Below are 23,099 nucleotides of genomic sequence, written 5' to 3' on the forward strand. Positions count from 1 at the left end.
AAGAAAACAGTAACAACATACTAACATACTTTCAGTACCGCACGAGTCAAAATCTGACATAAGAAACGCGGCTGATAGGTGGCAGCCCAATTCTTATTTCGGACAAATTATGTTCATTGTATGTTTTAACTTTGCTATTTAGTTCGTTTCGAAGAAGTTATTTAGTTTTGTACGTGAAGAAAAAAAATGTATTTAACTTGTTTATGATAAATAAATTAAATACTGCGTAGTTATAAGGATGAAACGCACAACTGCGTTGGTGTGTACCCAATCAAAATCATTTTACGTTTGGTACGTCTTCTATTTTCCTTTAGGTGGGTTAGCTACTTTTGATCTTGCATTTAAATTTAGCTAAAAACCGATAATTACAAAATGTAAATTACATGTTGTATTAACATATTCTTCTTAAAATAGTATACTGAAAATGATACTGGAGAATGGTATTCTACAATTTTTGGAAATTTGTAATTAATAAGTCTCATAAAACCTTTTTTGTATTTTTTTTTTTTTATGAAAGGACTATTCCGAAAGATCAAAATTTAGAAGATCGCCCAATTAGGGTTTACATTCAGTGTTCATGTTTTACAATCCTGTATGTTCGAGCAAGTGTTTTTCAATAATCTCCTAAGCCAATTATGGATGGGAAGAGAAAAAGGGACACATCCCTGATTAGCCCACTCACACACAAAACACAAAATTTTCAATATTTTATGAGCACTCCTTATTCAAATTATAAAACAATATTTGTTTTTTTGTTATTGGCGATCTCCCCTCAAAAAACCTTTATATGTGCTTGAAGCTAATTCATCACCTTTTAAAGATGCGGACATGGACAACCATCAACTAATAAAGAAAAAGACACTGACCAACCACCGCTCTTTTTCTCTTTTCGACGTTTAATAAAAAAAAGGCAAGTTTTGGCAAAATTCAGAGAACCGTTGAATTTATCTGGCAAAAAAAATTTTTTTTTTTACCCTTGCCCCATTTGCAGAATTTTAACCAGCTTTCTGATTTCTTCACCACAAAATGTTTGAGCACTTTTGGAAAAGTCCGTAGCCCCTTTGATAAATTGAGCGTGTTCCAGCTCACTAGCTTCGAAGGAAGCCGATAGGAAAGCTTATCTTAAAAAGCAGCTTAACGTTCGGGTACAATTAGTTAGGGATTTACAAAATGTTTTTATCAGCTATTAGCTGATGAAGACCTAAAAGCGATGAATGTTGTAAGTCTGGAGACAAATGCTGACAAAAAAACAGGTATAAACTTAGTTATCTAATAAATGCACCGGTCTTATCATCCTTTTTTATTTATTAAATGTTACAACTGCACCAAAAACCATGGGGGTATTTTCTGGGGAAGAGAATAGTGATGTATATAAGTTCAAGTCGGAAGCGCCTCCCTTATAGGCCTCCCTGATAGGCCTCTCCCTAAGTTCGGTTAGTGTAAAAAAAAGATTGCTCAATCTTGGCGCATTTACTACATTGTTGCTACAGTCTAACCGATTTTATAGCAGTGCACAAAATATTGATTCCGATAAAAATGACCGGTCAGTTGGTAAAATTCATCGGCTTTTCATCCCCGAAAATTGCACTAGTTACACTTCTTGTTCGAATTAACAATTATGGAATCGTCGAGCATCACAGATTTTGCTCCGTAACGCTAGATGGCGTTACGGTTGTTGTATCTTTTCTCCGCCGAACTGTAATTTATTATTTTGTCAATAACCCCATCTTTTTTTACAGGGCCGAATCTCCGTTATTTTTATTTGGGGGGACACGAAGGGTTCATATCCAGATAGTTAAGGGGCATGGGCTGTATAATATTTTTTTTAATTCCTGGGGGGAAGCCCTCCTTGCCCCCCACTAATGAAGTCCCAGTTCATTTGCTTCCGCCTTAATTTTAAATCCATACTCAATAACCCAGGAATATAGAAAACCCTAATTCAGAACCTACTCTATACGGCCTTATAATTTCGTAATTACAGTTTTTTCTGTACAGGCTTCTAATTGAATATTAATCTTTTCAAAAGGAAGAAAAAGCCATATTATAAGAAGAGAAAATTACTTACAGTATATTGAGATTTATTAGATCTCGGAATGTACCTCCCTTCACACAGCTAATTCTGTTTGCGTTCAGTAATCTGAAAAAACAATATTGACATCAAAGTTTTTATGCTTTTGGAGGTAATAAAATTAGTCAGCTGAAAGGACGATAAAATACAGCACAAGATAATACTAGTCACAGAAAGAATGAAACAAACAGAAAAAGGTAATAAAATGAAAGATGAAATTTATCTAAAGAGTCGATGAAAGAAAAAACGAAGTTTGCTAAGAAAGACGGAAAGAAAAGTTACTGAAAGTGTCCCTTATTTTGAACGCTCTTTCAAGTATTCATTGTATGGACTCTACAGACCATGACAAAACTAAAATAATTGCTTATATTGTGTGTCAACAATCAAAACCGAGGGCCACTTACCAGGTTTCGAACCTAGCTAACACCAGTTGGCAAATGCCATATGTAGTGGATGTTTGCCAGTCGTAGTGCAGAGATGCACGACGTCAAAAAAGTCAGTCATGTGCGGCATAAGGTAAGCCAAGAGTAGTAAGGGGTTTTTGGATTCCAGAAGCCCCATAGGCACTACTCATTTCTTCCTTTATTGATTTAAAATGACGAAGAATTTTAACGGCGACCCCCCTTAAGCCAAGGTGCTGGTACTTGTTACGTAATATAGAATGTTTTCTAAATGGCACAGGTGTTAATTACGTAATAGGAAATATTGTCTAAAAGATGCATGTGTTAATTACCTAATTGTTTCTTTGAAGGTTTAAATACCTTCAGGGTCCCTTCAAATCATGATCTATTTGTTACGTTCATTGTTACATTGTTCTTTGTTACGTTCATTTGTTACAAATCATTGCTACGTAATAGGGTTTGTGTATTATATAATATAGTGTTTTTCCTTAAAAAGATCTAAAAGGGCCAGGGCTTCTTTCCTTCATGATTTCCTCGGTTGTTATCTCATAGGGAATACTAGGTTTCGTTAGTCAAGCGCAGAAGTCGCAGTTTAAAAGAAGCTGATCATGGTCCAATATTTACATGTGAAGATGACGAAATTTTACGTGACTTGTTTCGGTTCCAGCGGACCTTCATAAATCGACAAAACAGGTCTTGGAGGTCAACGACACGTGTGTTGTTTGATTTGCTTCAGTATTAAAAAAGAGATCAGTGTGTCAACATTGAAGATGATATTCTTTAGTAATGGATGCTTTTACTCTATTGGGTATTACAAGCAATAGCAATGACAAAATGAGAGCTGAAGTGCCTATCATAGCAGTAGAAATTATAAGGGGATGGCAACTAACCCTAAAATGAGACGAGATGTCCGCACGATGTGCTATATCATTAAGCAAATTCAAAAGGCCTTTGTAGTTTTTTTTAAGAAAAACTCTCTCTATTATGTAATACGCAAACTCTATTACGTAACAACCAAAGAATTCACGATTTGGCAGGCCCCTGAAGGTTTTTAAACACCCAAAGAAACTAATAGGTAATTAACACATGCATCGTTTAGAAAGCCATCCCCGTTACGTAATCAACACCTGCATATTTTACAAAACATTCCCTATTACGTAACAAGCACCTGCACGGACTCCTGAGGGGGTCGCCGTTAATCCTTCTTCGCTATCTTAAATCATTAAAGGGAGAAAAGAGTAGTGGCTATGGGCCTTCTGGAATCCATAAAGCCCTCAGTGCTGCCAGGAATGATTCGTCACACGTGGTGAAACAAGTACTACTCGGAGATGCACACTAACTGGCAAAGTGGTTAACCCATTGGCAACAACAGCCGAAGGCCTATCATATTCTGTACAATGACAAATTTAAAATACTTGTTTAGAGTAGGCTACGTGGCACCAACAGCAACCAAAGGCCACTTGCCCAGTTTCCTAACCTTGCTGAAACTAGTTGGCAAGTGTCATATGTGGTGGATGTTTGCCAATCGTGGTGCGGAAATACACGTCGTCAAGTCAGTCATGTGTTGCACAAGGTGTGCCAGGAATGATTCGTCACACGTGGCGAAACAAGTACTGCTCGGAGATGCACACTAACTGGCAAAGTGGTTAGCCCCTTGGCAAAAACAGCAAAAGGCCTATCATATTTTCTACAATGAAACATTCAAAATACTTGTTTATAGTACGTGGCATCAACGGTAACCGAGGGCCACTTGTCCGGTATCGAACCTTGCTGATACCAGTTGGCAAGTGTCATATGGGTTGGATGTTTGCCAGTCGTGGTGCGGAGATGAACGGCGTCATGTCAGTCAGGTGTAGCACAAGGAGTGCCAGGAATGGTTCGTTACACATGGTGAAACAAGTACCGCTCGGAGATGCACACCAACTCGTAAAGTGGTTAACCCCTTGTCAAAAGCAGCGAAAGGCCTATCGTATTCTGTACAATGACAAATTTAAAATACTTATTTATAGTACTTGGCACCAACAGTAACCGACCCGACACTTGCCCGGTTTCAAGGCTAGTCTACACTATTTGACACGTGCCATGCGCGGCAAAGGTTTGCCGTACGTGGTGCAAAAAAGCACAGCATCACAAAAGTAAGCCAAATGGGATATAAGATGCAACATGAATGATTTACCACACGTGGTCGAACAAGGGCCGCTATCAGATGTACACATGCTGGAAAAGTGGTCAATCCCTTGGCAACAACAACAACATTCCCTATATATTTTAATGGTTGAAAATGATCTTAAACAGACACATATGCCAGATGGGAAGCCTTCGTTCCTGCGATCTCCTCCAATCAAAAAAAGAAATCCAGATTTTATAATAGTTGCTATAATTTCATACATTTTTTTTCAAATAACACGTAAAACTTTTCTTTCGTGAAATTAAAGGCACTCCCTCCCACTGTGTACGTTCTTTGTCCTGAGAATACTTCGGGGAATACATCACTACTTTGTTTGGCATCGTAAATGGTTACTACGCAATATTCCTTTATATAACTTCGATACTGTTAAAGTAATAAGAAAAAGAAAGGTAGTAAGTAAATTTGACACTAAAATCGAACAGTCTGATTGAATGAGAGGTAAATCTGGCATTAGCTCCCTTATTAGAATTGTATAAAAGTTCAGAGATTTTTAAAACAAAAGGGATTAAGTCATAAATATTGTAGAAGAAAACAGCGTAAATTAAAAAGAATTATTGTAGTTCTAAGAAATAGTATCAAGTCAATACATGACAAACATAAGCAACAATGATACTTTATCAAAATGCATAAAACTGAATCCAATTGGAAAATCATAGTCCTGGTTCCATTTAGAGGTCTAGCCACTCCCAGGACCAGACTTACAACGGCCTAAAAAGAATTGGAGCAAAACCTCTTTTTGCACTATCTTTGAAGAATCTCTTTTTTCGAGTATCAGTAGGCTGTCAATTTACGAATTTAAAAAAAAGAGAAAACTATCATTGCTCTCTGGGCGTAGCTGTTTCACATTTAATTTGAATTCCATTCTTCAATATGGCCTCCTGCAATAGAAATGACACGAAGAACCTCACAAGACTTAACCTCACAAGAACCTCACAAGCCTTAGCAGCTCGAAAGAGAAATTTCCGAATCTTTCAACAAAATATTTAAGTTACATGGGCAAGTTTAGGAGAATATAAGAAGAAGCTGTGATTGTGCTCTTCAATAGATAAAAAAGTTACAAAGAAATACAAACAATAGCCATCAAGTTAGAAAAAAAAAAAAACACGCGAATATGAAAGTTATGCATGGATATAAAGGCAAACCTAGAAATTCCAAAGAAGAGGCGGTGTCCTATTATATCCGTATACACCAGAATCAACTTCAAACCTCAGACTACATTTATATCGATATTTTTTTAAGAGTTCTAAATGGATAATAAGTCCTTTTTGTAAGTGATGGTCATCAAACAAGGCCAGAAAATGGTACTTACAAGAGCTGAAGTGAAGTTAAACCACTGAATACTCCTGAAGGTAGCTCACTTATTTTGTTACCATAAAGAACGCTAAAATAAGATAGATAACATAAATACTCAAAAAATAAAATTTAAATAATCCAAGAAATTATACAATTATGACTAGTAATAGTTACCTAAACCGTAAGCAGGCAAGCACGCGGAAATCTATTTCGAAGGGCCAACATTTTGGGAGTGGGAGGGGGGACATCTATGAAAAAACACTAAAAGTAGCCTAGACTGTATAAGAAATATAGAAAACTCCCACTCTTTTGGGAGTGGGAGGGGGGACATCTATGAAAAAACACTAAAAGTAGCCTAGACTGTATAAGAAATATAGAAAACTCTCTCTCTCTCTCTCTCTCTCTCTCTCTCTCTCTCTCTCTCTCTCTCTCTCTCTCTCTCTCTCTCTCTCTCTCTCTCTCTCTTTCTCTCTCTTCTCTCTCTCTTTCTCTCTCTCTTCTCTCTCTCTCTCTCTCTCCTTTCTCTCTCTTTCTCTCTCTCTCTGTCTCTCTCTTCGTCAAATACTTATTTAGTCCTGTTTAAATCTTAGAACCCTTTTTTCTCAATTCAAAAAAAAAAAAACACAACAGAATAGCTTATAAGAGAATTGGGACGAAAATAACTAAATCAAATGCTTCAGTTCAACTATCATTTTTTTTTCAGTAAAATCTTTTTTTTCTGCCACCATTTTCCCCTAGTTATATGCAGCGATTTCAGTAGCAATTTCTATACAGTTTCTATAGGTAAATCAAAGAAATCTCAAAAGAGACCAAACATAACTGACAGAATGCTTACATTGCTTTTTTACTTCTTTCTAAACGTCGAACATCAAAGTGACATTGATGTTTACTACCGCGATAAACGCTTTCCAAACTAATCTACGGAACAAACAGGGTCTTGTAAGGTTGTAAACATTTGAACTGTTTCGTGGAGCAAACAGAGACATTCGAGTTCCCAAAGCAGTTGTATCTCAGGTTGCGTATGGAATCCATAAAACAAACAGGAAAGCTAGACGTTCTATCTTACTTGTCTTCTTCTTTTATAAATTAGTAAGGATCAACTATTGTGAGTATAAGAGAAGTATTTTTTAGCATCTTGTACAAATTAAAATGTTCTACGAAAATCTTCTTGGGTGGTGAGGGAACCAAGCGAATGTAGAATTTGTTAGTTCACATTCAAAGGGATTGGTCGTTTCAAAACCTTATCTTGTGAGCAGTTTTGTGAGCTTTGTGTTAATGGTTTAGTTAACTAAGACATAATTGGGAAGATAGGAAGCAAGGAAAATAAGAGTTGAGTAGTAAGAACTGAATTGAGAAGTGAGTTGTAAGTAAAAAAATATAAGATAGCAGTTTGCTACAATCATTGCAAATTAACATTAAACTTATATTTTTCATAGATTTACATCTTTTAACATGATAGTGTGGTGTGCTAAAAAGCTTGGAGCATTTCTAAAAAGATTGGAATCAATTCTTTTTTTGAAGATTGCTTATTTACGAAAAATTCAAATAATAGTTTTGTATGTTTTTTTTATCAAAACTTGAAAATTTTATCCAAACTGCACCAAAATATAGAAAACCTCTTAAACAGTACATAAAATAAAACTTTAGCATCAGATGCTGTAGTTTGGTGCTAAATCATTCGGAGGGGTGCTAAAAATTTCTGCGCGGTGTAAAGGTAAAAAAAAGTAAAAATAGGTGAATTATATAAGAAACTTAGGACAATCACTATAATCTTAAAGCTTAGGGAAGAGGACAAGCATGGACCCGAAATTCCCATCCTTCTTATATGCATATCTGCGTACTATTTGTTATACAAGCATCTATACTTTTTTTATATTATTATTATTCTACCGACCCATTTGCATTCATCTGAAGAAAAGATCCCTCACATTCAATTATACTAACGCTTATATTATGAAATGATCAAAAGTTCAATATTAGTATATAGACAGGGTTTCGCCACAAATTCCAGAATAATGATATATCTGTCTTACTGAATACCTTTAGAATTTTGTTCCAAAAAAATAGACATAACCTATTTGAATAATTTTATCGAACGGAATATAATTAGGCCGAATCATCAATCTTCAAAACTGCAGTAGGGGGGACTTGACAAATTGTTTTGATCGCCAAGATAAATCAACCTAAAGAATTTCCAATATTGAGCCCTATTCAAAGACAGTTTCATCATAAATTGACGGCTCAATGAAAAGCGAGGAAGAAGCATAGATCTTAATGAAAGTCATCGATTGAAGCTGCAGCTGACCTGGATAACGAAGTTTTGAACGACTCTGTCATATTTTCCCCTTGGTCCTTCATGAAGACGATAAGCAGAGTCTAACTATACTTACTACCCAGAAAATCCTCAAGCAACAGAAAGGAAAAATTTTAAAAAGGTTACTAGTCTTTCCGTGACAGTGCTACTACTACATAGGCTACTCCAGTGGAGGCCTTGTTTCTTGAGTAAGCTCTGTTTAATATGTATTTTCCACTTTTTTCATTTCTGGACATAGGATAGTTTGATTCCAGCGCCGCGAAATATATATATATATATATATATATATATATATATATATATATATATATATATATATATATATATATATATATATATATATATATATATATATATATATATATATATATATATATATATATATATATATATATATATATATATATATATATATATATGTCTTTATTATTTTTTCTATTGTTTGGCAAATGACGACTTATACTTATTGACGACATGACTGCCTGTCCATGGATTATTCTTTATGGTTGATTGTGTATGGCTATGCTGTTTGACCTATGTGATTGTATGGATGAGTAGGGTTAAGGCCTCATTCAAGTGCTGGTCTATAGTAATCACTAATTTAGGAAAACAGTCTTCCTTTTCTCCTTCTCTCTTTTTTTTATGTGTTTTTGCTTTTCCATTGGTGATTTCTCTTTTCATGATATATATATATGACGTTATTGGGAATTTTACTATATATATATATATATATATATATATATATATATATATATATATATATATATATATATATATATATATATATATATATATATATATATGGAAAAATGGATTAATGATCTATCTTGTATGAAATTTTGTGCTGAATCTGAACTTGCAGTCAGAATCGGTACCACTTGAATGGATCTCTTCCAAAACCCCTTTTTCTTTCTGCTTTTATCACACCCTAAAACTATTCGAAGTCCGTATTTTGAGTTGAAATGGTTTCAATCAGTAGATTTTGATCTACTTCGAGAAATTCTACAGTTCGGTGTTTCTCCTTTTCGAAGTACTATAAAAATAATCTTTAGAACTCCAAAAGCTCTAATGAAAGGTAGCGGTTTTGGAAATAGGACAGTTTCAGTCGGAGAACATTTGGAGGTAAGATATTTTCATTCCGGTATATGGATGTAAACCTGAGGATTAGAGGATCTCTCGGCCTTTCAACCATTATCTAAGAATATTTCTTTCGGTCTTTCTCCGGGTCTCTCTTTATTAAAATATTTCTACCTTCACGAGACCTGGTCCTTCATTCCATAACGCGTCAAAGCTTCTTATTCCATATCTACTTGAGTATATATCAGCTAGATTAGGCTACTTCTTGGATTAGGCTCTACTATTTAAGAACATTTTTATTATGTATAAACAAGGAATAAAATTCACGAACTAAGGGTGACTTGGTTACTGAAACTGGGAACTGAAACATCCCCCCATAAAATAAGAGGATAAATAAGATGTTTATAGCAGACATGAATTTATACATCCATCATTAAAACAAAAGCTAAACTTGTTCTTGCATTTTTTTTTCTTTTTATTTGTAATAGATAGGGTTATAGATAGCATTTTTACTTCTATAATTTATTGGGATATTGGTTTCCCCTTTTCTTCACCACTTGGAGACGATTTTAGATTGTATAGGAGTGACCAGTGTACACGAAACTCAAAACATCTCAAGGCTATAACAAAGTCTTGATTTCTCACAATAAAAATAATTCTTTTTTTTCTTTTTTTAGTTTTCTTATCCTTTAAATCTTTAAAAAATATTTATAAAATTAATCATGAATGCTTTAGAGGGAAAGTTATCCCGCAGATTACTAAATACCCATAGGTTACTTACTTATAAGCAGACATATATACAAACAGATGGGGAGAGGGTTTTAACTCCAAGTCCTTTGAAAATATCTTAATTTACAATCTAAACAAACTAAGCTGGATAAAGTTGCTAATATATAACTATTTTTTCTTCTCTTTTTTAAATAAACTAACATTGCTTTTCCAAAGCTGGTTTAAAACTTAGAATACAGGATTTTTTGTGATTTTTTTTCTTTTTTCAAAATCCAAAACCAAGCTAACAAACCACCACAAAGAATAGAAAATCATAAAAAAAAGATCTAAGCAAGAAACCAAGATGAATATTTATCCTGTATAGACTGTCTTCGGCCCGGATGAAGCAAAAAAAAGTGGAGCGAAACATAAAGAAAAGATGAAAAAAAACAATTAGACCCCCCCCAAACGTTACTATTATTATACAGTCGGTACTTCAAAAAAAAATTCAGGGACTAGCAAAACATACAATTTAAGCTACTTCCGTTACACCAAGGAAGTCACTGATTATTTTAGCTCTAATACTAAACTAAAATGAATTCTAAGATTATTTAAACATCTGTAAATCTAATGCCATAAAAGCACTTTTTATATATTCTAAAGCATAAAAAATACTATCAAATTGTAGGCGTTCAACGACTAATTAGCATTAGTTCAACAAAGCATCCGCGGCATAATTCAAACAACTCTAATTCTTATAGAAAAAAAAATATAATATTCTAGAGCAGGGCTTCTTAAACTATGGGTCGCGACCCCATTTGGGGTCGCGTAGCAAAATCATGGGGTCGCGAGTGATAAAAATACAATTTAACAAAAAGTGTTTTTTAACTTGTAAAATTATTGTTATAAAGAAAAATAATAATCATCGTAGGTAAATATATCATAAAATCTTCTGGTTCAGAAAGACTATTTATACTAGCATTTCTATTCCGATTATTATAATATCTTGTATAAATTTACTATGAATGAGAAGATGTTATAGAAATTTTAAAAAAAATGTAGATTTATTTTTGTCAATCTCTTAAAACCGAAATAATCCAGACAAACATTATCAACAAAATTTCTAAGTGTTATTTCGAAGAAACTACATAAACATTCCGTGTTATTTTCACGATTTCGTGTTATTTTCGGTTGCGAATAAACTTTCGCGACCGACGGGACCTTACAGTCCGGCATGTAAAAATCCTTTGGGCGCTTCTTAGTTGATTACATAAAAAAAACTAGTTTTTTTAACTGAAAGTAAGGAGCGACATTAAAACTTAAAACGAACAGAAATTACTCCGTATATGAAATGGGTTGTCCCCTCCGCAATCCCTCGCTCTTTACGCTAAAGCTTTTAATTGTATTAAAAAGCAGAATTGTGGCAAAGAGTCAAACTTTAGCGTAAAGAGCGAGGGATTGCGGAGGGGACAACCCATTTCATATATGGAGTAAGTTCTGTTCGTTTTAAGTTTTAATGTCGCTCCTTACTTTCAGTTGAAAAAACTAGTTTTTTTTTATGTAATTTCTGAACGTTTTTGAATTAATGCATGTTTGATTTTGGCTCTCCACACATAAATTATTAAAATGAAATTTGCATATTAATTCCTTTTTTGGCTAAATGGCTTTCTCTTAGTTTTGATTAGACGATTTTGAGAAATAAGGGATGGGGAAGGAGGCCTAGTTGCCATGCAATTTTTCGGTTACATAAAAAGGCAACTATAAATTTTTATTTTTAACGAATTTTTCTATTAGTAAAAAATATACGTAACTTAAGAATTATCTTACGTAACAAACTTTTATATTCTTTAATTTTTATTATGTATATGAGAGGGTTTGTACCCTCGTTAATACCTCGTTCTTTACACTAAATCGCAAGTTTTGTCCCAATTCTTTAAGAATGACCCCTGAATCAGAAAGGCCGTAGAATGAATAGTTGAAATTACTAAAAATACTATAGCATAAAGAGCGAGGTATTTATCTCCTCCTAAATACCTCGCTCTTTATGCTAAAGTATTTTTAGAACCCCTCACATGCGTAATAATCTCTGTTCGTTTTAAGTTTCAATGCTACTCTTTACTTTCAATTGAAAAAAAATTTTCCATGTTTACTTTTTCATTGTTTTTTTTATAGTAATTTTAGAAAATCCTGCGCCCTTTTCATTGAATTTCTGTTCCCCCATGACACATTTCTCCATGGAAAGATCCTCCCACATAGCCCCCTCCCCTCAACACCACCCCCAAAACCAAAAAAAAATCCCCTGAAACCGACTGTACACTTCCCAATAACCATTATTATATGTAAACACTGGTCGAAGTTTGTAAGTTGCAGCCCCACCCCCAGGGACTTTGGGGGAGTAAGTCATTCCCAAAGACATAGTTATTATGGTTTTTGACTATGCGGAACAAAATGGCTATCTCAAAATTTTGATCTGTTGACTTTGGAGAAAAAATGAGCGTGGGAGGGGGCCTAGGTGCCCTCCAATTTTTTTGGTCACTTATAAAGGGCACTATAACTTTTCATTTCCGTTAGAATGAGCCCTCTTGCGACATTCTAGGACCACTTGGTCGATACGATGAACCCTGGAGAAAAGAAAAAAAAAAAAAAAAAAAAAAAAAAAAAAAAAAAAAAAAAAAAAAACACGCACCCGTGATTTGTCTTCAGGCAAAAAATACAAAATTCCACATTTTTGTAGATAGGAGCTTGAAACTTCTACAGTAGGGTTCTCTGATACGCTGAATCTGATGGTGTAATTTTTGTTAAGATCCTACGACTTTTAGGGGGTGTTTCCCCCTATTTTCCTAAATAAGGCAAATTTTTTCAGGCTCGTAACTTTTGATGGATAAGACTAAACATGATGAAACTTATATATTTAAAATCAGCATTAAAATCTGATTCTTTTGATGTAGCTATTGATATCAAAATTCAATGTTTTAGAGTTTTGGTTACTATTGAGCCGGATCGCTCCTTACTACAGTTCGTTACCACGAACTGTTTGATTGATAGCACCAGAATTGAACGATGTGCTTCAGATTGGTGTTAAGGTCATAAATGAAACAGTTCGTTGTAACGAACTGTAGTAACGAACGACCCGACTCAAAAGTAACCAAAACTCTAAAAAATGGAATTTAGATACCAATAGCTACATCAAAAGAATTGCATTTTATTGCTGAATTTAAATATATAAGTTTCATCAAGTTTAGTCTTACACATCAACAGTTACGAGCCTGAGAAAATTTTCCTTATTTTAGAAAATAGGGGGAACACCCCCTAAAAGTCACAGAATATTAACGAAAGTCATACATTCAGATTCAGCGTATCAGAGAACCCTATCGTAGAAGTTTGAAGCTCCTATCTACAAAAATGTGGAATTTTGTTGTTTTTTTGCCAGAAGGCGGATCACGGATGCGTGTTTCTTTGTTTGTTTGTTGTTTTTTTTTGCTTTTTTTCTTTCCCAAGGGTGATCGTATCGACCCAGTGGTCATAGAATGTTGTGAGAGGGCTCATTCTAACGGAAATTAGAAGTTCTAGTGACCTTTTTAAGTGACCAAAAAAATTGGAGGGCACCTAGGCCCCTCCCTCGCTAATTATTCTCCCAAAATCAACGGATCAAAATTCAGAGATAGCCAGTTTATTAAGCGTAGTCGAAAAACCTCATAACTATGTCTTTGGGGACGACTTACTCCCCCACAGTCCCCGTGGGAGGGGCTACAAGTTACAAGCTTTGACCAGTGCTTACATATAGTAATGGTTATTGGGAAGTTTACAGACGTTTTCAGGGGGATTTTTTGGTTGGGGGAGGGCCTAAGAATAGGGGGATATTTTGGGGGAACTTTCAATTTAGGAATTTGTCATGGGGGAAGAAAATTTCCATGAAGGGAGCGCAGTATTTTCTAGCATTATTTAAAAAAAAAAACAATGAAAAAATAAATATGAAAAATTTTTTTCAACTGGAAGTAAAGAGCGGCATTAGAACTTAAAACGAAGAGAAATTATTACGCCTATGAGGAGCTCATCTCCTACTAATACCTCGCTCTTTACGCTAAAGTACTTTTAGTAATTTTAACTATTTATTCTACGGGTTTTGTGATTCAGGGGTCATTCTTAATGAATTGGGACAAAATTTAAGCTTTAGTGTAAAGAGCGAGGTACTGACGAGGGGGTGAACCCCCTCATATATGTAATAAAAAATGAGAATACAAAAGTTGGTTACGTAAGCTAATTTATAAGTTATGTATATCTTTTACTAATAGAACATTCATAAAAAATTGGAAGTTCTAGTTGCCTTTTTAAGTAACCCAAAAATCGGAGGGCAACTAGGCTTCCTCCCCCGCTCTTTTTTTCTCTCAAAATCATTCGATCAAAACTATGAGAAAGCCATTTAGTCAAAAAAAAAATATGCAAATTTCGTTTTAATTATTCATCTGCGGAGAGCCAAAATAAAAACCTGCATTGATTCAAAAACGTTCAGAAATTAAATAAAAAAAAACTTACGGGAATTAAGGAGCGACATTAAAACTTAAAAAGAACAGAAATTACTTCGTATATGAAAGGGGCTGCTTCCTCGTCTACGCCCCGCTCTTTACACTAAAGTTTTTTACTATTTTAAAAAGAAAAGTTGAGAGAGAGAGAGTCAAACTTTAGCGTAAAGAGCGAGGCGTTGGTGAGGAAGCAGCCCCTTTCATATACGAAGTAATTTCTGTTCGTTTTAAGTTTTAATGTCGCTCCTTACGTTCAGTTAAAAAAAACTAGTTTTTTTTATATTTAATTTTATTAAGAGCCTTGCCCTTAACAGTCGCTTATTTTCAAATCTCTGTAAGGATACGGATTCCAACTACACAACTTTGTTATTACATGCAGAAGTAAGATGGTTGTCAAGAGGTCAAAGTTTAAAAAGATTATTGTTATTAAAGGACGAGATCGAAATATTTTTAACTGAACGAAAATGTGAATTTGCTGCTTTTTTCAAAATGACTTGTGGCTATCCAAGCTGTGTTATTTGTCAGATATTTTTGCGAAGTTAAACGATCTTAACTTGTCTCTTCGAGGAAAAAATTGCGATATATTTACTTCAAACGATAAAATTGAAAGTTTTATTAAAAAGATCGGCATTTGGAAAAGTAGGGTCGAGAAAAATTCGTTTGAAATGTTTTCCAGTGTCGACAATTTTGTAATTGAGAAAATTCACCGTAAAACTTGTATTGCAAAAACTATTGTAGATCACTTAAAACCGCTAGAAATACAGTTCCAGGCATATTTTATATTAAATATTGATTTACAAAAATTAGTTTTGATTCAAAAGCCATTTTGGATTGGCTTAAGTGAGTTTGATCATCTGCCGCTTAAAGCTCAAGAGGAATTTGCTGAGCTTTCGTGTGACTCAAACTTAAAACTACAATTCCAAAAAAAGCCATTGACAGAATTCTCGATCGGAACTAGAACTGAATTTCCCACAATCGCGGATATGGTGTTAAATGTACTTCTGCCATTCAACACCACATATCTATGTAAAGTTACTTTCTCAGCTTTAACACACATTAAATCCCAATATCGTTCAGCGATAAAAATTGTTGAAGAGGTCTTACGTCCAGCAGTTTCAAACATTACACCAAGATTTGATTTGTTATGCAATAAAAAACAGGCACATCCATATCATTAAATTTTTAAAGTAAACTTTAATATTTATCACGCAACTACTTGGATATATTCGAGAGAATTAAGACGGTCAGAATCCACTTTTGTTTTTGAAACTAATAAAAACATTTCTATAACATTTTTTTCAAATTTCAATTTTATATTTTTATATGTTTCAAAACGAATTCTAAATTTATTTATTTTCGTATGCACATGTATATTGTTACCTAAAAAATATATCATCAAAAAATATTAATCTATTTTTCTTTTATATTTGTTGGGGTCGTTAAGAAACTCATAAATCATAAATGGAGCAATCATAAATGGGGTCGGGAATTACAAAAGTTTAAGAAGCCCTGTTCTAGAGCATAAAATATAAGCAACTTACAGCGACGTCATTGACTTTAATCCAAAAAAAGCATCCGCGGCAATCTTGGCAATACGGTTATTACTCATATCTCTAGAAAAGAAAAAAGTTTCCAAAAAAAGAACAATAATGGCGTAGAGATAACCTTTGATCTAGTCCCCCTTTTTCTTTATAAAAAGCTGCATGGTAAGCTAAACACAAATATAATTGGTTTCTTTTCGCTTGAATTGCTGAGACTTACCTCCCATAAAACTTAACAGTTTGTTTTTAGGAAAAGTAACTCGTTAAAATCTAATCGTACTTTCTATCTTATTAATTCCAGAAAGGGGAACAATTTTCTTATAATAAAACAGCCTCATCTCAATTTTATTTTTCTTGATTCTCAAACGATCCATTCTATAAGTTCATGTCTAATAATGTTTGATATAGCCTAAGTTATGGAATTTATATAGACCTACAAAAACTCATGGCATTTTAGCATTCAGACTGCAAAATAAAAAAAAATAAAGACTAGTTTCTAATATTTTCAGTTGACTACCTCTTCGGTAATATGGAGTCACTTTTGCATATCTCCATGCAGTTGCAAGCCCTTTGGAAGCTGAGTTCAAAACCTAGGACGCCGTCTTGCCAAGCAGAGATCGCGCTGCACTAGAATAGGAGTGACGAGGTGATAACAGTTTACTTTTTTCACGCCTGTAAATCACCTCGTTTATCAACGTTTTCTGATATTGTCGTGCGTAGCCAGTGTGGTCATAGAAACAAGGCCCAATTTTTTCTTCCTTTTTCTTTCTTTCTACACGATTTTTTTCTTTTTTCTTTCTTTATTCTTTATTCCATTTTTGTTGCGGTTTATATAGACCAATCTGAGAGCTATAGTCAAGTTTTAACGACTACTAAATACTTAAAAAAAAGATCAAAGATCAGTCTCCAAAATTTATTTCTATAACATACCCGTGGTATATATTCCCCAAAGAATCGTTTAAATAACCTTTATTCATCCAAATCTCTTCGTTATCGATGTCACATGTCGACTCATTTTTTGCACATAATTTAAGAAAAACAAAGAACAATAAAAGCTTCTCTGGTTTCTTATTGGTGTTTATTTAGCATGGAAAGGCAGTTTAGACACACAAATTATTGGCTCATTCATGTCGAGATAAAAGCTAGAAATGTGAGCTCTTCAGCTAGTGGAATGTATTTTATTTTTCACACTGTTTCTTTGAATCCAACAAATTGATCGCAATGAAATAACAGTAACAGATTTCTTTTCTTGGCGAAATTTTGAGAAGCAGGCACTGTATCAGGGGGCCAGGGGTCATACCATCCCTAAAGCTGTTTAAGAATTTTAGGAAGGTCTTTTAAGGATACAAAAAGGGAAAAAAGGACACATCAGTGCTATCCCTGTAAAAATATGATTTTCCTTGTTGTTCAAGCCAAGGGACTATAAGTTTCGTGTAAGTGGTTTTCGGCCGAGGCGATTCCAATAGTGTACTTCCGACGATTCCGACGCAATTTTTAGGGTTTCAGGCTATTTTCCAACATTTCCTAAACTTGTTTTCAAAATAAGATTTTACTATTAAGACTAATCAAGATAAAAGCTACCATTCCTGAATCAGGCAGAAATGGGAACCTTTTCTCACTTGCCAGTTTTTTTTATACGTGTTTTATTTTTGCTATGAACCGTCACCATTTACTAAGTTTGGGTTTTATTTTCAAACCTTCGCATATGCACTACCTAGAAAGATACCATTTCGGAGGGGACCAGCTCACTGTAATGGCAAATCCAATTCCAAGTCCGAATCTCGCTTCGTTTAAAGCAGTTTAAAGATATAGCCTAATTTTCACCGTAATTTTCTTGTGACTTTACATTGTTTTTCTATTTTTCCTTTGTGTCACCGTTACATGCAAGATAAAAATAAAATAACGAAGAACCATAGTTCTTAGAAATACATAAACACGAAGATAAAATATAGCTGAAGGAAAACTACCAAACAAAAGAAAAAAACGAAAAGATTTGGAGAATAACTAACAACCATAATTAGCCTGACACATCTCTTTTTACATTCTTTTTTACTCTTAAGACTTATTTTTAGTTCTTTTATTTTACATATTTCAATATCAGCAGTTATTAAGAAAGGGTTTCCCTGTCGAGAACAATTAGCGCCTCCTTGAAAAGGTTTAGAGCTTTTCTGTGTTTTCCTCTCTCTCTCTCTCTCTCTCTCTCTCTCTTTCTCTCCCCCTCTCTGCAGTAAATCAAAATGTGTTGATAAAGGAAGGGGTAAAAGATAACAAATCAATGATGAATTTAGGAGATTTGAATGCAGATGAATGCAGAAGTCGGAATATAACTAAAATAAAATAAGTGTCGTTAATATACAAAATATCGTTCTTAGCATCTTAGATTAGCTCGTAATTTAGATTATAATCTAGGCTAGTTTAGATTTGATTATTTCTCAAACCTGAAAAGCGGCGGTTCTGGACTCTCTTGCGCCAGGGGCACAATCTCGATTATTTCCCTCTCCCCTGTCTCCCAAAGTTTTTAAGGACAAATTTTAACAGATTTTTCATTGCTTAACACAATTGTTCCTTTATTTAAGTAAGACTCTTGCTGCTTCGTTCTCTGCAGAATTACTAATTATCTCTGACAAAACTGATTAGCTGGGAAAAGTGAAAATTTCGGATTTAATTTGCTTATACTTACTGCCAACTGCGCCCTCAACTTTACTTTAGTTAAAATAAAATTTCAAAAGTTATAAAAATGATATAATCCTTAGATTATTTATTTGAAATTTTGCACCCCTGAAATTTCTGCGCCTGGGACAAGTGCCTCCTTGCAAAAGTGGTAGCAAAAAAAACTTAAGAAGAGGTTAATTGCATTACTAATCGTAGACATTGTTAGCCTATTTACCACTTCTGAAAGAGACAATTCTTGGTCTCGTAAGCAATCTGTACGAATTTGGCATTTCTAAGTCTTCAATTGTTCTTTATTTTCATTTATTTGTGATTTTTTCTAAGGCTTCAAACCGGTAAAGAAAACATACAATAGTAAGAAAAGGGAATCAAATCTCGTTACTTACATTCTTTTTAATTTCTTATAATTCAAGAAAGCTTTTGCAGGAATTTCGGATATTTGATTCTGCTCTAAACGTCTGAAAAGGAAAAATAATTAATCAGATATTTGAATAGCTAGTGTTAATCAAATATTAATTCTAACTCAATAACCACAATATTAAGCAGATATACTTCGTACCGACAATAAAAATAGCCTACTACAAGCAATCAGGAACATAGGCAGAGAAAAGAGGCACGGGGCTCAAGGCCTACCTCCACCAAACCCCAAGTTTTCCCAATTTCTGAGCACTTTTTTATTTAATTATCCAATTATGTTAATTGCCCCCCCCCCTCTGAAAGGTTCTTGATAAAGATAACAGCTGCAATTGTAATAATTTACTTGCGATACCAGCGACATGTATTTTATAATAAACGCTTATAATGAATGTTTTGATTAACGATTGACGATCGATTAACGATTGAATGTTTCAACAATCACCTAGTGAAGCAATAACGTTTAATAGTCTTTTGATTTTAGATGAAAAACTTCAAAAATAAGATTTGATTCTTGCATTTTTTTTTTGTTTGTTTTTTTTTTTACTTGTTTGCTATTGGTAAGTTTTTCAAAAGTGACACTATATGCCTCGAAACAGAAAAAGTATAAAAATGAAGTTGTTCCATGCAATTACCCTTTCTCTCAGTGGCGTCAGTTCACGAAAATTTAAGGGGAGGTAAAATATATATTTCGATATATTGGGGCCATGGGGGGTATATTGGTTGTTTTTTTTTTTTTTTTTTTTTTTTTTTTTGTTAATACAAAAATCATAAAAAATAATTTTTCAAAATCTAGAGGGTGGGCGAAAAATCTAGTGAGGGCACAGCCCCCATAAAAAAATTAACCCACTGCTTCTTCTTCATATTTAATTACATAAAAACCATCGAAACTTCCAACATAATGATAAAATATAAGTGAGGATACTCCGTTGCGAATTATTTACTTTACTATAGTCTTAATAAAGGCAACACTTGAAACTCTTGAACTTGATAATACTACGATATAAAACATGATATAGCAAGAAAGCATAATATTTATAATTTAATACTTAAAGCATAAATAATAATGCTAATAACCTATATAATAATTAACGATTTAAGAAAAGGTCAAACGCGATGTGTATTACTTAAGTACGTCCTAATTACTTATATTTAGAGGACATAAATTCAACAATAAGATGAGCAAATATTGTACAAAACGAAAGTCAGATAATATCATCACACCCCCCCCCCCAACCTAAAATTTCGTGCATTGGCATCCCTGACAGTTTGTTTAAAAAGTATATGAAAAAGAAATCTGTAAGAAGTAGTCTATACTTTGTAGCTAAACTATACGGGTTAATTACCCGTTTAATTTTTTTAATTAACTAATTTTAACTAACGTAATTAATTGTAATTATTTTTTCAATTAATGTAATTAATGTAATTATCAATTACATTATATAAAATTAAGTTAGGTAGTCTGTGAAAAAGAGTAATCAAAAATAAAATGTTCTAAATCCGCTCGTGTCTCTGATTCCTTTATAGAAAGTGTAGAAATAAGCATATGCAAGCACGACAGAACATATTCAAAAGAGTACCTTACCCCTCTTGGTAGCTCATTTTCGGAAGGAGTGTCAAATGAACACTTTTTTGGTGTGACAATTCGAGACTAATTTCATTAAAGGTTTACCTTAAATAATAAGTAAAAGGTGTCACATCGTCAGTTTTGCCAGTATATTTCTGTTGACAACAGGGCTGTCAGGTTTTTATTGGAATAAATTAGACAAAATGGGGAGAAGGATTAGCCCAAATAATAATTTGGGCTAATTCAATAATTTTATTTAATAAACTTATTTCTATCAAATTTGATTGACCCTTTTATTGGCCTGTTAACTCTACAAATTTTATTCGCCAAAACAAAATTATGAATTTCAATAAAAATTGAAATTTTTTACCAGCCCAATTGCCCGAAAACCAGGAATTTCACAGTACTAGTCTGAAAACTAGAATGCAACTTGTATTCACTTTCTTTTAGCTGTCTGCTCTATCAGGTTATTTGCTTCCAGTTCACTTACCTAAAAGTTAGCATGCGCAATTAAATTTAATCTACACATATCTTACATGAAATAAAACTAAGCCAGCTTTTGGAACCTATTTTGGTGGGAACCAACCCTCTCAAGCAGGCATACACCATAGGGTTACGCCTTTCTTAAATCTCTAGATGTTTATGATTACCCGCAGAATTTCTATTATATTCATACAAATTATTTGTTTTTGGATTTTATTCGATTGTTTTTCAAATCTGAAGACACTGTCGGGAAATATCGAAACTTGATTTTTGCAATTATTCTACCGTGAAAAGAGGTGTGATTTTTATTATATTCACCTAAACCCCTTGCTTTTGTGTTTTTTCGATTTTTTTCGAATCATTTTGAAATTCAATCAACAAATACGTTAAAGAAAGTAAAATTCAGCCAACCTTTAAAAACATTCTGACGGAAACCAACCCTTTCAATCAGGCACATTGATTCTGAAATATCAAGATTTTTATAAATAGCCCAATAAATTCTGTTATATTAATATCATCCCTTTTTTGCTTTTTTTCTAAACCGGCAACATTGGCTGGCTTCAAAAGCTGACCTTCACGGTTATCCCAGCATAAATAGAAGTGTCACCCATACGGTATTTGTCAAAGGATTAAAAGGATTCAGGGTTCATCCAAACATACTCCTGAGCACGTTCCTACGCTACTACAGCCAGGAAATAAGTTATTGAAAGTTTTTAATACCTGTCATGTCAAGCTACAGCGGCTACAGCTAAGTCCACACAATAGAAACTTATAAATATTCTCCCCGTTAGCCGTAACAAGCAAAAAGACAATAGGTGGCCTAAACAAACTTTAGTTGCTAAATATGACTAATTTATGGACTAGGGTGGTGACGGAATACCATGTGGTTAATACTAACCCAAATACAGGCAGGGATGAAATAGGCAACAAAAAGTGAAGGATCAATGTTTCATAATTTAACCTGTCGAAGCCAATGTCAAACTTCGCGGCAAGCAAAAAATGAGTATGTCTTCAAGAACTCTGCTATTATTTTTCAGTTTTATTCCAACTGCTAAAATTGGAAAAGCAAAACCAAGCCTGGCGAACGGGAGGAGGAAATGAGCATTTAAGATAAGGGATACATTATAGCATTTAGATAGCATTTAAGATAAGATAAGATATGGAATACACATACAATATTACTCTTTGCTGTTCCCCCAAAGGCTCTTTGCCGGTAAAGAAGGGGGAAGACAAACGAGTCACTAACTCAGAGAAGAAAGAAACAAAAATTAAAATAATCACTTGCTCACATAGAGAAGAGCAAAAAGGAGAAGAAAAGAAAATATAAATAAATTAGGAACTATAGAGAACAAAACTAAATAGATTGAATAGACTAAATTAATTAAGTAGATCAGTAGATTAAATAGACTCCAATGAAATAATATATATATATATATATATATATATATATATATATATATATATATATATATATATATATATATATATATATATATATATATATATATATATATATATATATATATATATATATATATATATATATATATATATAAAATAAATAAATAGATAAAATAACTTCTAAGAAGCCAAAGAATTTTTAACAATTTTTGTTGAACAAACCGAATGAGTGGCACCTTCGAGCTGATTCGGCCAACTTATTCCACAAAATATGGCTGGCAATTAAAGGGTTAAAATTTGAACTTACACAAGAAGTAAAAGGAACTTGAATATGGTTTTTGGTATTGCGAAGATTATAATTATTCTCATCGGAGGTAAAAGATGGCGGAACGCTTAGGGGGCGGGGGAGGTCACCATGAAGCTGAGAAAAAGTAGAACAATCGTTTAACGCGTC

The 23,099-nt window shown here is 33.6% G+C and overlaps 1 protein-coding gene across 3 annotated transcripts in view; it reads right to left on the reverse strand.

The window, feature by feature from the left end:
* The window catches only part of LOC136027015 (protein slit-like), a 303,464-nt gene that overhangs the window by 116,185 nt on the left and 164,180 nt on the right, over window positions 1–23,099 (reverse strand). For all 3 annotated transcript variants that reach the window (XM_065703919.1, XM_065703918.1, XM_065703917.1), the window contains exons 9-12: window positions 19,167–19,238; window positions 16,111–16,182; window positions 5,967–6,038; window positions 2,066–2,137 (exon numbers count right to left, since the gene is read on the reverse strand). In XM_065703919.1, coding sequence (XP_065559991.1) covers window positions 2,066–2,137; window positions 5,967–6,038; window positions 16,111–16,182; window positions 19,167–19,238 — 288 coding nt within the window. The remainder of the gene's footprint in view (window positions 1–2,065; window positions 2,138–5,966; window positions 6,039–16,110; window positions 16,183–19,166; window positions 19,239–23,099) is intronic.

This window comes from Artemia franciscana, chromosome 5 (genome assembly GCF_032884065.1).
Source record: "Artemia franciscana chromosome 5, ASM3288406v1, whole genome shotgun sequence".
Lineage (NCBI taxonomy): Eukaryota > Metazoa > Arthropoda > Branchiopoda > Anostraca > Artemiidae > Artemia > Artemia franciscana.